Below are 21,237 nucleotides of genomic sequence, written 5' to 3' on the forward strand. Positions count from 1 at the left end.
GCAATCTTGTGGAGGAACAGTATTTGATCAGTGATATGTTGTCGACTCTTGGTGATAAATAAAAGTTCCCAAAGTCACAACAACAGCTTGCCAAATCTCATTTGTAGACAATCATGTGACGTATGTTCTTATGCCGTATTCCCAGTGATCCCATGACCTCCACAGCATACCATTTTCGCCTCACATTCAAGCTACTTTCTTACAAGACGATCACAAATAATCATCTCGTCCTGTTTTGTATAGGCAGGGCAGCTCTCAAGGACCGAGCATCAGCCAGCCAAGCACCACAGTCCCCTACAGCCGGCCAGCAGGCAACAATCTTTCAGCCGTGGGCAATGCACAAGGTCCAGCCTACAATGTGATGCCTTCAGGTAAGATTGCTTCATCCAATCGGCAGAGGGCGAATTCTATTGTCGTTGTTCTCAGCCAAAATGTGCACACCCGTCAAAGGTTTGACAATATGACCCAACGGTGTTTTTTTACAAAATGTTGCCAGTCCGTCATCTGTCATGTTCTTTGAGCCGCACTTTCGTCATCTCTTCCGTCAGTACATTTCACTGGTCCACGAGGCCGTCAGTCAGTCCGTCAGTCAGTTCCTCTGCCGTGCAGCATTTTACATGAATGTTGTCATTATACCTGTGTATCAGTTCCAAACTGCTATCTCGAGACCAGCTTTCCCGAGAAGGATTCTGACCTCTTTTACTCCCCCGACCTACTTCCTAATGCAATGTATAGAATACTGTGCAGGTTACTGGAATGGAAAGTTTTGGCCGCGGGTCAGGCCAATCGAGACGCCGCATGCGTTTATGTTGAATGTACAGAAAACACATCTCAGAGAATGAAGAGAAGGGTCGACGTTTTTGGGCCAATGCCACAACCACTTGGTGCGCAACAGTGGGTCTTTTTTTTTTTTTTTTTTTGCAGCGCTCACACTTTTCACCCAGAGAATATTAATGTATCAAAATTTTTTTCAGTCTTTCGCCTCGCCGCATTGTCGCTGAAGGCACCTCTGAGGGCATTGAATGAATTGCACCTTTTATTCGAAACCAAAATATTAGAATGTTTGATATTTGAGGAACTTGAAATAAGTACCAAGGTTTCGCAGCAGTCGTCTAGTTTGCCGCGGGAAGAGTGAAAAGCCATTAGTCTATTAAGTCGTACAGTGCTGCAGCGTCAAAGAAAAAAAAGCCTTTTTCTTTTGTCTTAGAAGAAAAATCTACAGCTTCCGCTAGCTATGAAATGTAGTCTTGACAATCTTTGCTCCTCTTCTATTTGAACCCAAAGGCAGTTACGCCGATGTCTTTGAAATGACTGTCTGTCAATGTGAATGCAAGCCCCGCCCCCATTACCCATTGTGGCACCACTTTGAAGGAGAACTTGCATTTGGATCTCTCCCAATCAAGTCAAAAGATTGCCCCCGCGCAGGCTTTATCTTGGGCAAACATCGTATTTGTTCCTTGGGCTTGTGAAGAAATAGCAGACAAACGTCAGAGCAACGCTTTGAGAGAGACAGCACGTCCAATACGATGAAAGGCGAATATCTGTGACGTCATACAAGTCGTTATTATGAAGCTTTCACACCTCACAAAGGAACTACCATTTGTTTCAGAAATGAATGAATCACACAAAACCAGCAGCAGCAGCAGCAGCAGCAGCAAGTCACTTGAGAAGGCGTTGAGCGATCATGGTAAAAATCATTGATCGATTCCTAATTTGTGTGAGGAAACTTTTCATTATTTGTCCTGCTTTCAGCATTTTCATGAAATGTTTTCATCATCCTTTTTGAAGGAGCCATTGGAATGTCTGAGGAGAGGGTGTTGAGCCCGGATGGGAAAATGAAAGCAGATGCAAAAGATGCCAATGGCTCTGCCAACGACACTCATAAACCAAAGGTAACAGAAATTATTTTTGTGCTTTATTTTTATTTTTTATTTTTTTTGCCCCTCACTTTTATCCTCTTTGTTTGCTCTCGGGCCCCTAATGAGTCCTGATCCACACATACGTCCTCAGCACAGTGGCTTGTTTCTCTGTTGTTGGTTTTTTTTCACCGTATTTAATGATTTGTTTAACATTTACTATTGCTAATGTTTTCCCCCCCGGTTTGTTTTGGCCGCCAACTGTCTCGAGCCGGTGTTTTGGCAGCCCAAGCTGAATACGAGAGCTTGGCATATGCAGTACACGCTCGGACATAAATGTGCAGAGACACACAAGAAGTCACACACACCATCCTTTGACTTAAACGTCATTTTTATTGCACGCAACCAAACACGTTGCAAATACGCCGACCTCTCATTTCGCCCCAGAGTTGCACCTTGACTTGGCTCAGCTCAGCAACAACAAAATGTGCTCTTTGCTCTTTCCTCCCCGCTCGCAATTGTTTTTCCGCACACATGCACCTCCATCGCATCCGCTACACGTCTTTCCACTCCAAATCCCTGTCTTTTCTTTTGCTGATTATGGTAGTAAGGGCTTTTTGAATTATTTAAAGGCATTCAGAGCAGCCGGAGAGACCTCTCGCGCTCCCAAAAGAGATGATCTGTCTGCCAGGGAATGAGTGCAGAAACACAAAGACAGAGAGATCCACAGAAGACAGACTCGGGGAAATCGAAAGCAGGGAAGATAAGCTTTTGCTGACTTGAACATTCCATATAAAGACCCGGAGCACTTGTCAAGCTGTTGTTTCGTCTAGAGCAAGTTTCTTACACACGCGCGCACACACAAAGTGGTGGGTGACACACACTGATGTCAATTAAATGGAGAGGAACTCATACCTGTTATTGAATTTGTATACCTATATACATGCAAATAACACAAATCTGTGTTATATTTACAACATAACTTGTGTATTTTCTTTCAAAAATACATTAACGGGCCCTCATTGCGTTGTTGTGCAATTTTACTGCAGACTAAAGCCAGTTATTTTAGTCAAAATTAACCAGCCCCCAAAAGCGCAATTTCGTTTATGTCGTTTTTATCGCCTCACCCTCATTAGATTGTGTGTGATGTCAGTTTCGATGCTCATTTACCGTCGAGCAAACTCAAAAACGCGCTTACCAATTTAGATTCGGTTCTCACAAAAGTTGAACATCACGTATCAACGTTTGATTACAGCGTTTCAAAATATGAATGGGAATGAATGTAAAATGTCCAGGTGATAGCCAGTTTTGAACCACGAACCAAATCATGAGATGGACAAAACCGTCTTCACTGTCAAGAAAGTTATAGCTTTCCCAACTGTCTGTCTGTCCGCCCCCCACATCAGCTACACGACGGTCACAATAACAGCACCGCCGGCGCCCAGCAGTGTGCGTCGCAGCCGGCCACGCCAGGCAGTGCTCTGCCCGTCTCCTCCCCGCTGTCACCCAGCCCAGCCAGCTTGTCCTCCTACCACGGAGATGATAGTGACAGCATAAGCAGCCCTCCTTGGCCCGTCAAGGCCCCTCCAAGCCCAGTAAGTACCTCAGCTTCAAACCATCAGTCGCATATACGCATGACAGGCGGACAGTTAGTATTGCTTTTTTCCTGTAATTTTATCATGTCATGTTTGTTGTACGTGGAGAATAAGAATAAGAAAACCTTTATTCATCTCACGATGGAGAAATTCCCAATTTACAGCAGCAAAGTTATGAAAGGAAGAAAGTAGAAGAACAAAAAGTATGGTCCAAATTATTCCTCAATCGATCAAACAAAAACAAAAGATTGTTCCGGCCATGTCACAGAAGGCCACTTTTTGTGAATGTGACGTGAATGTTCGAACTAACTACTTTCACCAAAGTGTGTTTTAGTCTGGCCGTATAAACCGAGAGCCCACTTCCCCATTGTGTAATTATGAGATGAAACTTAATGACTCCCATGGGGAGAGAGAATTGTTTAAGTACAAGGTACAGCAAATAGACTGTGTAATTGCATGTCTAGTATTATAGGAAATATAGGTCACTTCGGAAGCGAGAGGTATGACCATTTTTATGATTGTAGGAATAAGAGAGCTATATACATTAACTACCTGTTTAAAAGTCTTTCATTTTTCCATCTTCCTTTTTTGCCCTCCATTTTTTATTTTATTTTTGACAGAAAGCCAACCCAAACTCGTCAACGTCCGGCGGCGAGCGAGTCTCGCGACTGTACGAGCTAGGTGTGGAGCCAGAGAGACGGATATGGGTGGACCGCTATCTGTCCTTCATGGAGGACAGAGGAACTCCGGTTTCCCAGCTGCCAATTGTGGGGAAGAAGCCTCTGGATCTCTGGAAACTCTACATCGCTGTTCGGGAGATTGGAGGCCTTGCCATGGTAAATCTTGTTCGGATTGATGACAAACACCATCACGGAATCTTTTCAAACTGTATTCAATGGGATCAATCCAATACACTTTCCTGTCAATCTATATATCATGGGAGCTGTATTTAACACATGTATAGAACGGCACTGCAAATTAACTTTGGTTGCTTGGAACAGTGATTCCCAACACATACAAGAGTGCGCCATGAGAGAACCATCAGATGTGCAGTGGTCCATGTCTCCGTTTCCTCAAGGATGTACACTTCTGTAACTGGCTTTTCACCAGGATACCTGTCAAGTCCATCCAAAAGCTGCAATATATCCAAAACAGCCCTGTTGAGAGCCCGTAAAGACCAACAGATCATTCCCATCCTCTAACCACTGGATTGGCTCCCTGTTTCATCCCAGACCAATTACAAAATGTTGTTATTCACCCATAAATGCATCCATGGACCCACACCGACCTACCTCAAAGAGGTCATCACACCACAGCCCACTACCGGCGCCCTCGGATTCACAAACGCCTTGCTCCTCCAAGCCCCCCACTCCGAGGCTTGCCACCATGAGAGACCGAGTTTTTTGTGCAGCCGCACCACAACATTATTATATAAGATATTCAGCCTTCCAACCTAGGTGAGGGCTAACCTCAGCCTGGAGTCTTATAAATATGAGTTTAGCAGCAAAATCCACCCATTTTGAACTATCTCGGGGGGGGGGGGGGGGCTTCTGAATCTGATCCACTATTGGATTTTACTGCTGAACTCCATCCATCCATCCATTTAAAATAACATTTCAACATGTCGTCACCCTCCACAGGTAAACAAGAACAAGAAGTGGCGGGAACTGTCCACCACGCTGAGCGTGGGAACATCGAGCAGCTCAGCAAGCTCGCTCAAAAAGCACTATATCCAGTTCCTGTTTGCCTACGAGTGTAAGATGGAGCGAGGTGAAGAGCCTCCAGCCGACAGTAGCAGCAGCAGCAGTGGAAGCGTGGCTGCGGTGGACAGCAGGAAGCAAGTCAAGATCCAGCCTCCCTCACCTGGTAAGTCATGTTCAGTTCTCACCGGTCTCAGCCTCTTTCCCACCTGCATGCAACCCAGTGGTACGTCACAGACTATTTAAAAGTTCTGCATGCTCTCAGAAGAGCACTTCTAAGCCCATGAAATACTGTAAGGAAACAACTTTGATGAGACAATTTACCAGTTAATCAAGGTCAACTACGATACCAGCCCCATTTGGAGCTCAAACCTGAGACTTGCCTTTTATGGATTATTGTATGATTGAGGTCAAGGGAGGTTGTGTTTGGGTGACCTTTTGTATTTTTTGGTATTGTGAACAATTTTGACCTGAGGATCAGTCAGGGAGGGGTGTAGAGGAAAGAAGAGAGGTGGTGCATTCGGGGCACGCCTTTAATTTGCATCTGCGATGAGAAAGCTGACCCCAGCTTTTTAAAAGAATTTCAGAGTACTTCACCTGCATGAGATACTCCAGATTGGTTTTCTTGCTTGTGGAAAAGAGCTTTGACACGTACTGTAATGTACACGTGAACCACATACATGAACACGTATGGCTAAATAAATCTTCCCTTGTGTTTGTAATGCACCATAATTCAGCCTCCTCTCTTATGTGTTGTCCTAAAATATAAAAATATATATATATATATTTAAAATCATTGAATGGTACTATCAGAGTTCATAACTCCACGAGGCTTGGACCACATTGCTGACATAAAACAAAAATACATTTACAGTACATTTGGCTCATGTGATTATCCACATGAAAGGTGACCAACATGCTCTTGGCAAACTGGGACACTTTGCTTTGGTCCACCCGTCTTTTCTTTGTTATCAGAAATGACTTTGTTTCTCGTACACCATCATAACTGTGAGAAATGATCGGAAAAAAATATATTACTAATGAACTACTAATGAAATACAATAGTAATAATAGAAAAGGTGTTAACATAATTTTGGAACACTCCCAACATTTTTAATGCGGGTGGACCAGCCAGGATGCCATGTCCCTGCACTGTGCAATATTGTGCCCCCACCCAAAAAAATAAATAAATAAAAAAACAAACAAACAAACAAAATGCCTAAATTGTTCAATACATCAACTTTAATAAAAGAAGACTGTCTCTGATACTTATTGCGCCAATACCGTATTTTATTTGTACTTTATGAGCCATCTGCCCTCCAGAGTCCCTGCCAGTCTATTTATAGACTTGACAGTGCAGTGATGTCACAGATGGAGTGTGTCCAGCGGGCTGGTAGTAGGGAGAGTGAGTGTGTGTGTGTGTGTATGTGGAAGAGTGATTAATGAGGGCTGGAATGTATAATGTAAACAAACCTGACCTCCCCGTCACCTTTCATTCACAAAAGTGGCTCGGCTGACTGACTCCCACCCATCGCCCCTCCTCCCTTCCCCCCCTATCCCATTGGATTATGTCACCCGCTGAAAGACGAGCGCACGCACAACCCCAACGCACATGAAATGTCAACCACGTGACTCAAAGCGCACACATTTGTATTCCCCGCTGTCAATCTATCTCCCTCTAAATGTGGAGCAAAAGGGCACTTGAGTTCACACTCGCGTCCATCTCCCATCCACCTTCTTCACCTCACGGCTGAATATTCTGCATCGAGCCTGTCTGCTCTTAAAGAAAGTTTTGAACCTTGGTTAAAGCCGGCATTGTTTACATGTGGGACGGGAGCGTGCTCCTCTTCCGGCCAAGAATAATGCTTCCACCTCTCCCATCATGATGCCACAACCATCTCTCCCTCTATTTCAGCCTCTCTTTTTCCTTCTCTCGATCACCTACCATGTAGACGCAGGGGACGTTGTTGAATAATTTAGAATTAGTATGAATTTTTAAAGCTTTAGCCTGTGTTTTTTTTTTCTACTGGAAATGTGCGGTGCAGTAATAGGCCACCAAAGCTGTTCCAGTGGAAGGCTTCTTACGCTAAATGCTCATTAGGCTGTTTTCATATCCTCTCTTTGTCTTTGTCATCTTTTTAGCAGAGCGGTCCTCCTTTTCCATTAAACTTGCTTCAGGGAATTCGTATCCCTTGGTTTTATGAGCTTGTGTTGCCAGGCTCTTGTGTCTCTTTACTCATTGAATTCAGAGAATGGTGGCGTTGTAACAACTAAGTAGGCTAACCCGGTTTTACCTTTGTTCTATTGTCTATTATAACTCCTTACCTAGGAAGTACGTAATTTTTTTTCAATAGGGTATTACAGATTTTAATACGTTTGTTTATCGCAGCATAGTGATTCACTTACAAAGGACATCCGTGTCGTGGGATCAGTTCCTGCTCGTTCTTCATAATCACCCCGTGATTGACTTGCAACCCACCAGGAGCATAGGCTGAGTTCAACGCTTCCATTTCGTCGGATCAGGTTGTCATTTGTTTTGCTTATGGAGCACCTTACGACGCTGAAAACAAATGGTGTGTGGAATTTACTCAATTTTACTTCGCCAAATGGCTGCACGAAAAATAAAATCATCTGGATCCTGATGCTTTTTGGAAGTGGATATATAGTGCACTTCAAAATGTATCTGGGTCCAGAAGGTTTTATTTTGTGCAGCATCTTGACAAAGTAAAACTACATCATAAAATTGAGTAAATTCAACCAATATTTTTTCAGTGTCGCCAAAAGGAAGGAAAATGTCATCTACATCTTATCCAAGATGAACAAAACAAAATGTGAAAAAGCAGGTGCCAGGCTTCATCTTATTGAGCACTGACAATATTAACTCCACAATTAATGACGTATTGTTTATATTTTTTTTTCTTTTTGCTTTTTGCAGTTAATGGATGTAAAGTATATTCATTTGTCATTTACATGATGAGGGCTATGCATGAAGCCAATTGACTTCAGCACCTCAATCTTTGCTACTCCTACACTTCAATTAATGGACAATATTTTTTTCAACTTCAGAAGAAATTGTAATCAGTCGAACAGCGTGTGGTGTGATTGAAGGTTGCGCTGTGATTTTCCCTTCATATGGGCCCAAAGGTCTTTGCCGTTCCTTCAGAGAAATTCATCTCTGTGGTTTTCAACTGCTCTTCTCTTCCTCCATCGGCCCCTCGTGACCCGCCATGTTGTTCCCATGTACTGATGGCCATATGTGGGCTGTTTTGCTTCAGCTCACTTCTCATGTAGGTCATTCCTGCCAGCGCTTTGGCCTCAATTCCAAAGTATTGTCTCTAATACAGAACCTCTGTCCAACCAAAGCCCACAGTCGGGAGTTTTGTGAACAAGCAAGCTGACTTACGTTTATAATCGTTGCAGTTTAAGCTAATGACATAACTCTAGCTACGGTCGTAACATCCCGTAATCTCAATCTTCCAGCAAACTCAGGCGGCTCCCTACAAGGTCCACAGACGCCGCTATCGTCTGGCAGCAGTTCCACTGCAGAAGGTCCAGTGGACCTCTTACCCCCCATCCGTGCGACCACCCCTCTTGGACAGGGCACACCTGTGCCTTCAAACAGGTACCTTAAATCATACTTTACTCTCTCTCTACATCGAATGGCAAAAATGTTATTTGTAGCTAGCGGTACATTCAGTGCCTTTTTCACTGCATGTAGCAGCAGTCATCATTCACTACACTTCACATTTAATGTAAGCACTTTCCCTGTAAAATACCTTTTGACACTTCCAAATTGATGCGTATCTCATGAAAGGAAGGAGGAGGTGATTTACAGACCTAAAGGTCACACGAGACGGATGTGAGGAAGCCTGCGGTACACTTGATCAGTTATGATTTGAAGATGAAGTAAAGCTCGTATTTCACTTGACTGCATTTGAGGATATTAGTCTCGCAAAAGGCATACCGCCTCCTGTGCTCCTTGACTTTTTTAGTAGGTAGAGGTGTAGTCGTTCATGCCAACAATAAAATAAATGTTTTTATAGTATGGGCAGCAGGTGGTTTTTACACGCTAATAATGAAAATAATACAATAAATTATGCAATTATGTAATCACAATGCGTAATTGATCAATTGTATGCATTTATGGGTCCATAATGCTCCCATAAAATGACATGTTGACCTTATTTTTGATGTTGAGTCGTTCCACACATCGGCCTCTCTTTTCTTAGATAGCGCTTCTGCAGCGGAGCGCAAATGCCGGCGAATACTGATTTTTGTGCAAGTGCGAGGCTCACCGCAAACCGATCTGCGCCAACTATGCTTTGTGGCACAACAGAGGACGTGTCCTTGAAGATGAGCATGGCCGAGTGACAATTTAGGAGCAGAATGTTAATCTAAATTTACACCTGCTCAGACCACAGCTAAGTTTTGCCGCAGGATGGGCTGCTGGTGTCTTGCCGTTCTGGTTCATTTTGACCGGGGCGCAGGCGGACTGATACCGAGCTCCACCGACATAAAGTCGCCAGCGGTTGTATTTACGGGTAGTCCGTTACCTTGCATGTTACCACGTCATGCGAGGCTTGTGAGCGCGCCACATTTCAAGGAAATGAAAGGAGCTGCTTAGATTGGTGGTCAGTGAATTCGGCTGTTAACAGTCAAGACAATGGTGCAACCCGCCCACAGTCAGCTGGCCTACATTTATTTACGAAATGAACAACACCAGTCTAGCCCGCTGCGCCAGATTTATGCCATTCAGAAAAATCTAGCCCAATGTGTATTTTGTCAGCTCAATGCAAAAATATTAAGATGACCCAATATAATTTGGGGGTGAGTAAATAACAAAATACAATGTGTACAGGCTGGCATACAAATGATAAAAAATTATATTCCATGCAATGGTACACATTCCATCCACAGTTCCTGCTCCCACTTTACTCCTCTCCTTGTTGTGCCTCTATTCCTAAATCCCTTCCCTTTCCAGGAGCAGCGTGAGTGTGCAGGATCCCTTCTCAGAAGTCAGTGACCCAGCTTTCCAGAAGCGGGCTGCCTCTCTGCCACCCTCTGCTTCATACCAGCAAGGCCTCGGCATGCCTGACATGATGATGAGGATGCAATACGATGCCAAGGACCCCTTTGCCGGCATGAGGAAGAGTGAGTGAGGCCAACGCAAAGCACATCGCAATACAGACGTTGTTCTTTGTTGAAAAATTGGATCAGAAGCTTGTATTGCTGCTAACGAGACAAAACTACATTGCGCACATGATACCAAAAAAAAATAAATAAATAATAAAATCATTCCAATCAGTTCAATTCAGGTTATCACACACACACCTTCACAAATTACATCAGTGGCGCAATTGAAATGCACCTTCCGAAACCTAAGGAGGAATGGCGTTTGAATGAATGCTAATATTTTGATGGATGTTAGGTGCATACATGAGACAGTAGTGCTTATCTGCCTCACGGATCGGACCTTCTGGATTCAGCTGGACTTGGCTCCTAGCTCACCTGCGACCCCAATGCGGACAACATAGAACATGAATAGTTGGACTTGACAGACCTACCGAATAACAGAATCAGATTGATGCTATTGTCAATGGATCCGTGGATCAGTTAGTGTAGCAGCAGTAACATTTTTTGTTATTTTTTTGTTTTGTTTTTTTACACAAAATTTACAACGTCAAGGCAAAATAAAAAGGGTGTGTTTAGATTATTTAGAGAACATAAGATAGTATGTAATAGTCCCTGTAGGTAGAGGTCAGAGTTTGAAGAGTTCAGAGGAAGAACACGCTGGGGGACAAAAGCTAATCGCTGGGTGTCGAATGCCAAAAACAGTCCCGACCAATGAGCAAATTGAGAAACTGGTGAATATTTATTAGGGAATGCTGCCATCTGCTGGCGTGCGGGCGTCACGACTCAATTGTAAAACGCATTTTAGGCCATATGACATATTTATTTCCTCGAAATATATGTCAAAATAAATATTGTTTTACTCGCAGAATCTACATTTCTATAAATACGTCGGAATTTGTAGATGTGACATACCCATAACCATATGTTTACCTCTTGATTTTGTTCCCCCTCAGTGGCAGGAGCAGATCCCTACATGCCTGGCCAGATGCCGCCTGGAGGCGTGCAGGACGTGTACGGACGGCCCCCAGCAGCCCTTAATATAAGTCAACGCTCGCAGTATCCATACGGACCAGGCTATGACAGGAGGTGAGCATTAGAGACAGACCAAGATGTACATGAACCTGTAATATCTCTCTGTCATGCGAAGTCTTTGTGCGGATCGACAGTGGAATCTCTAAATTGTAAGTCCGGTTGACACAGTTTTTCTCATAGGGGAGAATGGAATGTGAATTCCTCTCTTCCCGGGATAACAAATCAAAGAGTAAAAAGCATTAAGTGTTCATGTAAATGTAAATGATGAATTGTAATGGACATGGCATCTCATCCCTGAAAATTCTTTTCATATTCCAAGGTTGTATGACCTCAGGTTCCCCTCGACTTTAGAGGTTCCACTGTTTGTCGGTAGAGGCATGAAAACCTTAACTGTTGTTTACTCGCCAGACCGGACCACTTGATGGAGATGGAGGGGGGCTTGGGTCCACCTGGCAGTCAGAACAGCATGGCACCTCACAGTGAGGGTAACATGTATTCTTCCAGCCGATATGCTTCACAGCAGAGGTCAGAACCTGGGTGTGATGTCATAGTTTTGCCATATGTTGGGTTTTTGTCACAGTATAGAAAGTCATTGCCAATTGTTTTCTATTGAAGACATGATGGCTACAGTCCGCAGTATCCTGGCATGCCGTATGGGATGCATCCTTCTGGGATGTACCAACAGCAACAGGTGAGATGCCTCAATATCTATTAACTTTCATCTATAATGAAAAAGTGTACCGGTAATTACAGAAGCCTTTTTGCTTCAAAATGATTTTATGAACGTGATACTTTTGTTTCAAGTAACTCAATAGGAAACCACACCCCGACAACGTTTTGCCTTTGGATTTGGGCTGCAGTTTTCAGTTTTCCGCAATCATATTCTGAACATTTACATACACAGTATGACCAAAAGTATTCACTCACCCATTCAAATAATCAGAATAAGGTGTTACAATCACTTCCGTGGCCACGGGTATATACAATCAAGCACCGAGGCATGCATGCTGTTTTTTTCTGACATGTAATAGACCCAACCACTCCATCTTAGTTCATAACGTTGGTCCGTTTTTATGCTGTCACTTTAAAATAACGTCGTATTTGAAGAAAGGGATGGAAAAACTTGATTTGGTTGTTGTCCTATTCGATTGATAAAATAGTCAACAGATTAATCAATGATTAAAATAATCGTTGCAGCCCCAATATACTCGATAGCAGTGTTTTTCAACCCGTGTGCCGCGGCACACCAACATTGTCGGGTGTGCCGCGGGAAAATATCCAATTTGTATGCCTGTGCAGTCTATCGCCCAGAAAGTAATCATGTAGTACCATCTCATACCGCTAGAGAGCAGCAACAGCTAGCCAATTGCCTTGTGTTTAGACGAGAGGCAAGCAAATTTGTGACGCATGAATGCAGGACGACGATGAAACAACAAATATGAAAGATGAGAAAATACTTTTTTCTTTGTATTCATTTGATTCCAATTCAAGCTGTTATAACGTCATTCTTCAACGTTAAAAACGGTTAGAGTAACAATTCTGTATAACACGTTCATGATTCAAATTAGCATTTTTTTTCACCTTTTGTATAACACATTCATTATTCAAATTAGCATTTTTTTTTCACCTTTTTAGCTTGTGGTGTGCCGCGAGATTTTAACAATGAAAGAAGTGTGCCTTGGCTCAAAAAAGTTTGAAAAACACTGCTCTATACACCGTACATATGTACTGTATGTATGTATACGCACAATGTTAATTGTGAAGTTGGTCACAAAGAAATGACATACATGATTACAAATGGTTGTGCGTTGAAAGTGTATTGCTCACTCACACCCACCTTTGCTCAAGCAGGGCTACAAACGATCCATGGACGGTATGTATGGTCCTCCACCCAAGAGGCATGAGAGTGAGATGTACGGAATGCACTACTCCAACCAGCAGGCAGAGATGTATAATCACTACGGCGGGGGCTATTCAGGCCCAGATCACCGACCCATCCAAGGGCAGTTCCCTTACCCTTACCCCCGCGATCGTATGGGTTCTTCAGTGCCAAGCCAGCATGGAATAATGGGCGGGGGGCCTCCTCCGAACCACACCGCCGATGGTCCCAACATGTGGCCATCCAGGACAGACCTCGGTTATCCCTATCCCAATCGACAAGGACACCCATCCCAAATGCCCCCTTACGGCTCAATTGGCAGAGATGACATGGATGGGCGACCGGGGCAGGATCAATGGCATCGGCAGTCTCCTTACATGACATCATCAGGCGGTATGCCTCCATTTTCATCCCGCCACCCGCCATCCGCTTATTCCAACTCACAATCCATGGCAAACCACCTGCCCAGAGCTCCCAGTCCGGGATCTTTCCAACGCGCCTTGGACTCTCGCGCGTCACCCAGCAAAGCCGCTTTCCTGTCAGCCATGAAGATGTCAAAGCCTGGGATGTCCATGATGGGCTCTCAGGGATGTGGACCTCTGAGTCAGTTCCCTCACAACCTGAGAAGGGACCTCAACAACCCACCGGGATCCGTGGAGGGCACCATGCCAATTCTCAGGCCTCGACGCAAGCTTACCTCCAAGGACACAGGTGACGCACATCATTCGTTCGAAACATTGAATGAATTGATTATCTTGTCCATCCCTAGTTTCTGTCTGACGGTGTTAACCAACATTTGCAAACCAACTACTGTTCCAACGACAATTTTTCCCCTGTGGTTGTCATCTCAGGAATGCCCGAGGCCTGGCGTGTGATGATGTCGCTGAAATCTGGCCTCCTAGCAGAGAGCACATGGGCGCTTGATACCATCAACATTCTGCTTTATGATGACAGTACCGTTGCTTCGTTTAATCTCTCCCAGGTAAAGCAATCTCTTAACAACACTTCACGGATGTCCTCCTCCTCAAATCAAATTTGAAACATATCAGAAGCCACAAATGGAGAGCATGTTGTTCGAACACTCAAACAAAACAAAAACAAACATCTTTAATGTTTTTGTTGATTTTCACAGATTCCTGCTCACAATTGACGTTTTCATTTTCTGTCTGTATAGTTGCCTGGCTTCCTGGAGCTCATCGTCGAGTACTTCCGCCGGTGCCTGATTGAGATCTTTGGAATCCTGCAAGAGTTTGAAGTAGGGACGGTGACAAAGGAAAGCTTGTCGGACCTCAACTGCGACCAGAAAGAAAAAACTATCTTGGACAGTGAAATCAAACCCGCGGTACAAGCTACATCTGAATCGATCCCAGCTCTTGTAGTGCCGGAGGAACTACCAGGAAACACTATGAAGGAATATCTTGCTGTTACTGGAGAGCCCCTTTCAGCTGATGGGATCAATAAACCAGATCAGTGTGTACAAAAAGATGGAGACAAAGACACGAAAGCAGAGGGGAAAAGTGAGCATGATGTTGAGCTGCCTGCAATGGAAATAGAACCAAAACCCAAACAAGCTAGCAAATATGATAAGTTCCCCATCACCATTGTTCACAAAGACGACCTGAGTGAAGACATGACAGAAGACCTTGTCGAGTTCACGAGTGGGCTGCTCCACTGGCAAGCTGGTGGAGGCGACACCACGGCTCACATTCAGACCTACTTTGAGCCCCGCCGTGAGCCACCCAACAGAGCGCAGGACAAGATGCTCAAAGAAAGCAGGGAGGTCGACGAAGAGGAGGAACCGAGGAAACGTATCACGGCTACCATTGATGACGTCCTGTGCGCGCGCGTCGACGCCCTTTCAAACGCCCACCCCGCTCGCTCGCTGCCGTCCTACCCTTTCCGGGTGCATCCGGATGGTGAGCAGGACCACATCACCTTGCTGGAGGATGAACCACGATGCCTGGATGAAACCCCGCTGTCCACAAGCTCCGCCTGGCAGGACTCGTTAGCCAAACGCTGCCTCTGCATCTCCAACATCGTCCGCGGCTTGTCCTTCATCCCGGGGAACGACTCGGATATGTCGAGACATCCCGCTCTGGTTCTTCTTCTGGGCAAGCTCCTCTTGCTGCACCATCAGCACCCTGAGAGGACCAGGTCGTCCCCCAGCTATCAAAGAGATGATCAGCAGGACAAGGGGCTGTCCAGCAGTAAATACGAGTGGTGGTGGGAGTGTCTGAGTCAGCTCAGGGAGAATGCAATGGTCACCCTGGCTAATATCGCAGGCCAGCTGGATCTCTCCACTTACGCCGATACCATCTGCTTTCCCATCTTGGACGGCCTCCTCCACTGGATGGTGTGCCCTTCGGCCGAAGCCCAGGACCCCTTCCCTTCGTCGGTGGCCTACTCCCAACTCACCCCTCAGAGGCTGGTTCTGGAGTGCCTTTGCAAGCTGAGCATCCAGGAAGGTAACGTGGACCTCCTCCTTGCCACGCCTCCTTTCAGTCGACAAGAGAAGCTCTTCACAGTACTGGTCCGCTACGTCGGTCAGAGAAAGGCCCAAGTGTACAGGGAGATGGCAGTGGCCATCACCTCCCACCTGGCACAGGGAGACCCAACCGCGGCACGTGTCATAGCCATGCAGAAAGGCAGCGTCGGTAATTTGGTCTCCTTTTTAGAGGATGGCGTCAGCATGGCCCAGTACCAGCATAACCCTCACAGCTTATTGCACATGGGACACCCGCACATGGATCCACCGAGTGTGAGCATGTTGTGTAGAGCAGCGAAAGGCCTGTTGGCCATGGCCAAAGTGGAGGAGAACAAAACTGAATTTGTGCTCTACGAAAGCAGATTGTTAGACATTTCCATTTCTTCCGTATTGAACGCTGGAGTAGTGGCGATTATTTGCCAGGTTCTCTTTCACCTCGGGAAATTATGACAGGAGCAGAGGCAAGACTTTGTTGGCAGACATTAAGGTGGACAGACTGTTTCACTTGTTTTGCTATTTTTATTCATCAAACTGATAAAACGTGTTTTTTTTTTGTTTGTTTTTTTAATTATTCCACTTAAAACAGAATATCTATGTACCGTATGCCCTCTCAGCCCTGTTGTGGGGTTGGTTTCATTTTAATATAAATATTTAATACCTGCTGGTGTTGGTCATTGCTAATTACGTTTGACATTTGTTTACTTTTTTCACCCAAAGCTATCACCAGATTTTGGTGCTGACTTTCATCGAAGAGTTTCTTTTCGGTTTTATAAAAGTTAAAATATGCTCATCTACGTTTTGTTAATGGAGAGTATTTATTTAAAAATGTGACACTGTACAGGAGTTTGAACTTTTTATCAGCCCTTGTGGGAAAAATAACACACTGACTGATTTGAGATCTTTATGTCTCGGTCGCTGGAAGAGAACTTGTGCAATAGGACTAGAACAAGTGGTCCCTTCTATGAACCTGATGATAAAAACACACCTGCAGTGTGTATTTTAGGCCACAAGGAGGCAGCTTGCACCCACTAATCAGCTTGAGAGAAGTGCACCTGTCAAAAAAAAAAAAAAAGAGAAACGTCTAATTTATTAATCATTGCCTCAACGACTTTCGAACTTTTGTCTCATCTATGCTCGTTACATCTTGTCTGTATTGTTTCATCACTGTATACAAACTGTACGACGGAGGCACATGGTTCCTTCCATCTCAATCAAGCATAGCAAGAACTGGGACGATGAACAAACGCTTTTATTGTTGTTCAACATTTGTTATTGTTACTATGAGTATTTTGTTAATGGGGTCTGATATTCGAACATGGTAACCAATGTTTCAATGTAAAAAAAAAAAAAGAATAAGAAGAATAATGATAAAAGCCTGTATGCATTGTATTATAGCTGAGAAAACAATCGCTTTGGTAATCAAACATGAAAAGTGCCAGGGTGAGAGGATACATAGTCGAGGTTATATTAAGAGTACCGAACACATTTCTTTTTGGTAACGTCCTCCATTCACATTAGTGGGCATATTTTGGAATGCTCTATAAAAAGAAATATGTTACCTACAAGATGGTTAAAAATGCTCATTGTAAAATTGGCCTTTTTTCATATGCCTACAGTATGTCTCTTTTATCCGGTATATACATTTATACTCTGTGCTGCACATGTCACAAATAAATGTACGATGAACATCACCAAGCATCACAGATATCGCATTATGTTCCGACAATCTACAGGCCGAGAAAACATTAGCTGTCTCCAGAGGTGTGAAGTGGTATCTATCTTTCCTTGGAGTGTTTGTTTTTCAGCACACTTCTCCGTTCATTAAATTTCCATGAAATATCAGAATCATCTTTTTTGTATATGTACTTTCTACTCCTTACACGTAAAAAAAAAAAACTTGCACTATTTTGTGTTTTTGCATTTTTCAAAACCACTTTTAAAAACAAGCCTATCCGGATAAAGCGCACAAGGGCCGAGTGATTTTGATTGTGGTTGGATGAGAAGTAGAAACACTACCATGGCAACGCCTTATTGGTTTGGCCGTACCTGTAAGAGTTGTTCAAAATGTGGTCATCTTCAATGGGCATATATGCAGCTGAAACACAGAGCCTTCACCCTAACATTTTAGTGTAGTCATTGTTCTGGGGAAGGAGCGGTAGTACACAGAAGGCCTCTGCGGTGCATCTTAAGCTTTTGTCTTTAGGGATTTTTTTTCGTCCTGTTACCTTTATATTTTAAGTACTTTTGAAACTATTGCTTTTACTTGAGTACAAAATCCGCACAGAAGGCCTCTGTGATGCATCTTAAGCTTTTGTCTTATTAGGGATTTTTTTTCCTCCTGTTACCTTTATATTTTAAGTAGTTTTGAAACTATTGCTTTTACTTGAGTACAAAATCCGTTAATTGGACGTGTTGGTCGTGTGTGTGTAAATTTTACTTTCTTATGTAAATTAATTGTTTTCAATTAGGCCTATCATATATTCTTTTTTTTTTTTTTTTTACACTGAATACTGTTTACTTATTCTTTGTTGTACAGTAGCGCAATAAAATGTTTTTGGAATGTGGAGGAAGAACCCGGAGAAAACCCACGCAGGCACGGGGAGAACATGCAAACGCTACACAGGAAGGCCGGAGCCGGAATCGAACCTTGGACCTCTGCACTGTGAGGCCGGCGTACGAACCACTCACTACCGTGCCGCCCATAGAAGAAATTATGAAAGTTGACATTGACATTTCAGTCAGCATAAAACCTTCAGTCTGATAGACAGGGAACAAAATGTCAGTTAAGGCCTACTAGAACGGCTGAAATGTATTTGCGGTTAATCAAATGCACTTTAAGTTGTGGCTAATGTGAGCTGACTCATAATTAACATGAGTTTGAATGTGAGTGGTTATTTCTGAACGTGCCACATCCCACTTAGAAGAGGGTGTGCCCATGTGCAACCACATTATCTCAGTTGTTGTTTTTTTTTGACATTGCCTCTTGAAGAGATATTGAAAAAAAATGGATGTACAGGTTATCGGTGACATGATGGAAAAATGGTTTCAAATGATTTAAAAGTATCACTTTTTTATCTCTCCAAAATCTGACATTTAAACAATTGCTTGTAGACTTGTTATATCAACTGTATACAAAACCCGATCGGCTTCAGACTGGCATTAATCTCATCCTGCCTAGCCTACTCAGATCAGAAGGGTAATGTCACACAGCATGCCCTCAGTGGCTTCAGCCTGGGCATTAATCTCATCCTGCCTTGCCTCCTGAGATCAGAAGGGTAATGTCACACAGCATGCCCTCAGGTTCCTCGACTACATTGTATGTAAATTTGAAAATAAAACTAAAAAATATTCTACAACACTATACAAAGATGTCAAATCCAGGTCCAGAAAGTAAAAACCCTGCAGCAGGCAGTTAAGGGACTGTTTGAGCAAAGACGCCCGTGGCCACAGTCAAACTATGGCAGTGTTTTTACTTTCTGGACCTAGATTTGACAGCTCTGCAAGATACAGTCTTATCTTAATAGAGCTGCTTAACGCAGTCATTTCTTCAGGGTAATTAAAATTTCAAAATCTCTTAAGAAACACTTCAGCTCTCCCCTTACCTATTTACGACAGTTTTGTATTATCACATGATCATCCCTGCAATTAGCTGGCAACCAGTTCAAGGTGCCCCCCCCACCCCCCACCAACTGCCCGAGGACAGCTCGGCTAGGCTCCAGCCGCGACCCTCGTGAGGATAAATTGGATCAGAAAATGGATGGATGGATGGATGGATGGACATTATCATCCAACTCGTACAAGAAGATAAAATGGGTGTGGGGCATAGAATACAGTCAAGAAATGAAAAGTTGTGGTAAAACTTGCCACTCCCTTTCTTTTTATGAGCTTGATCCAGCACTGAATGACACTTTAATGACATTTCTGTTTTGTATCAGCGTAAATGTTCATGCCCCCAGCTATTCATGTGCAGTGCTGTTTTATGACAAAGATCCAATTCAGCTTTCTAACAGTTCAAGAAAGAAACCCAGTGAGTCATTTTTGCATCAAGGAACCCTGGCCAACCCTTGTGGCTGACAGAAAAGCTCGTCCGCTGCCAGGATTAAAACTGTAAATCTTGCCTGCATGCTTGAGGGTCACGATCATGAACCACAGATATCACACTGCTATCTCTTCTAACCAAATAACCGAAAGGTGAAAAACACATCTCGGTGTGATGTTGGAAAATAAATCCTACAAGAATTCAGTAATCTTCCTGACAACGATTATCGCTATATTTATAAAGAAAGCATGTTTGATACAGTTCCTGTATTTGCATAATTCGTTTCTAGTAGTAGCACCCTCAAGATAATCTGTTATGGTAGGATATCACATCATATGCTGCATGCGGTGGTTCATAATAAGATTCATAATCCATCATACAACTCCTCGCGACACTCTAACGGCACTTTGTAATTGTGCTAGATTATTTCCTTCAGTTGATCTGTATGGCTGTGTTTTCTGTTTTTGATGGAATTCATCTGCCCTGCCCTTTGTCAATCCTAGGATGGTTTTAATAACGGCATTTCTAAGGATGACAACACCCATTAAGTGCCTCACAGACTGTGTTTTAAAGAAGGAAACCAGAGCTGCAGAACAGGTATTATCACGTGGGAAGAATTATAAAAAACAAGCTGACTGCATAAAACTAATTACAGTATTCCCGAGTGTACTTTTACTTCATGTCGTGCAGATATAGAAGGTGAATACGTGTACACAAATGAGGCCGTATTATTCAGTTCATAATGAGACCTATGACCTGTATAATTAAATGAAGATTTTGAAATCTGCTGGCACAACGCCATAGTGCTTCGCATGTCTTGTTCTCATTCAAGAGATCGGCGTTTGAATCGACATTGGAATCTCTCTATGTGGCTTCCACCCTCATTCCTAAACCATGCCTCTGAGTGATTTCAGAATGTACATTTTCCATGGGTGTGGATGGCTATTTTTTCTATATGGGTGATGCAATTGACAGGCAACCATGTTTAAGGTGTAGCCTGCTTTTCTCCTGAGGTCAGCTGAGTAACAAGGAGCCACTATGCAAAATAGAGAGAGGCAAAATGTCACAAAATTTGGACAAATTCTCCAAAGTCAAAATATCCATAAACATTTTGCCCTCCGATGACTAGTTGGACTATTATTTAACACGGAAGTCTCCAACAGTTGACCCGCAGGCCATTTGGTACGTCGGAAAAAAAGTTTTGTGACTTTTTTCATACATATGTATCTCACACATATATAGTTAAATATATATAGTTAAATATATATCAAATACAGACCCACTCATTTTAGTGTTCCCCTGTCATTTGTGTTTCACGTAGGCAGACGACAAACAGGAGAAAACCTCCTCCACTTCTTTGCCTCTGAGAAGCTGAGTCACCATACTCTGAATCTGCGGATGTGATCGCGAAGAGAATGCTGCGCTTGGTAACCTGTAGGTAAACTGTCTTGCTGCCTCTCACCACCAGTGGAGGTAGATGTGTGAGTAATTGGTGAAGGATGATGAGGTTCACAAGTC

General features: G+C 43.5%; 1 protein-coding gene across 1 annotated transcript in view; it reads left to right on the forward strand.

Moving 5' to 3' along the window:
• Positions 1-17,371, forward strand: part of LOC109516010 (AT-rich interactive domain-containing protein 1B-like) — a 48,535-nt gene extending 31,164 nt beyond the window's left edge. The window contains exons 5-18 of the mRNA XM_019870162.1: positions 244-371; positions 1,610-1,687; positions 1,789-1,892; positions 3,263-3,451; positions 4,072-4,287; positions 5,092-5,317; positions 8,632-8,773; positions 10,133-10,302; positions 11,238-11,370; positions 11,725-11,841; positions 11,932-12,007; positions 13,168-13,906; positions 14,047-14,177; positions 14,370-17,371. Coding sequence (XP_019725721.1) covers positions 244-371; positions 1,610-1,687; positions 1,789-1,892; positions 3,263-3,451; positions 4,072-4,287; positions 5,092-5,317; positions 8,632-8,773; positions 10,133-10,302; positions 11,238-11,370; positions 11,725-11,841; positions 11,932-12,007; positions 13,168-13,906; positions 14,047-14,177; positions 14,370-16,130 — 4,210 coding nt within the window. The 3' untranslated portion in view covers positions 16,131-17,371. The remainder of the gene's footprint in view (positions 1-243; positions 372-1,609; positions 1,688-1,788; positions 1,893-3,262; positions 3,452-4,071; positions 4,288-5,091; positions 5,318-8,631; positions 8,774-10,132; positions 10,303-11,237; positions 11,371-11,724; positions 11,842-11,931; positions 12,008-13,167; positions 13,907-14,046; positions 14,178-14,369) is intronic.
• The last annotated feature ends 3,866 nt before the right edge of the window (positions 17,372-21,237 follow it).

The sequence above is a fragment of the Hippocampus comes genome, unplaced genomic scaffold (assembly GCF_001891065.2).
Source record: "Hippocampus comes isolate QL1 unplaced genomic scaffold, H_comes_QL1_v1.1 scaffold43, whole genome shotgun sequence".
Classification (NCBI taxonomy): domain Eukaryota; kingdom Metazoa; phylum Chordata; class Actinopteri; order Syngnathiformes; family Syngnathidae; genus Hippocampus; species Hippocampus comes.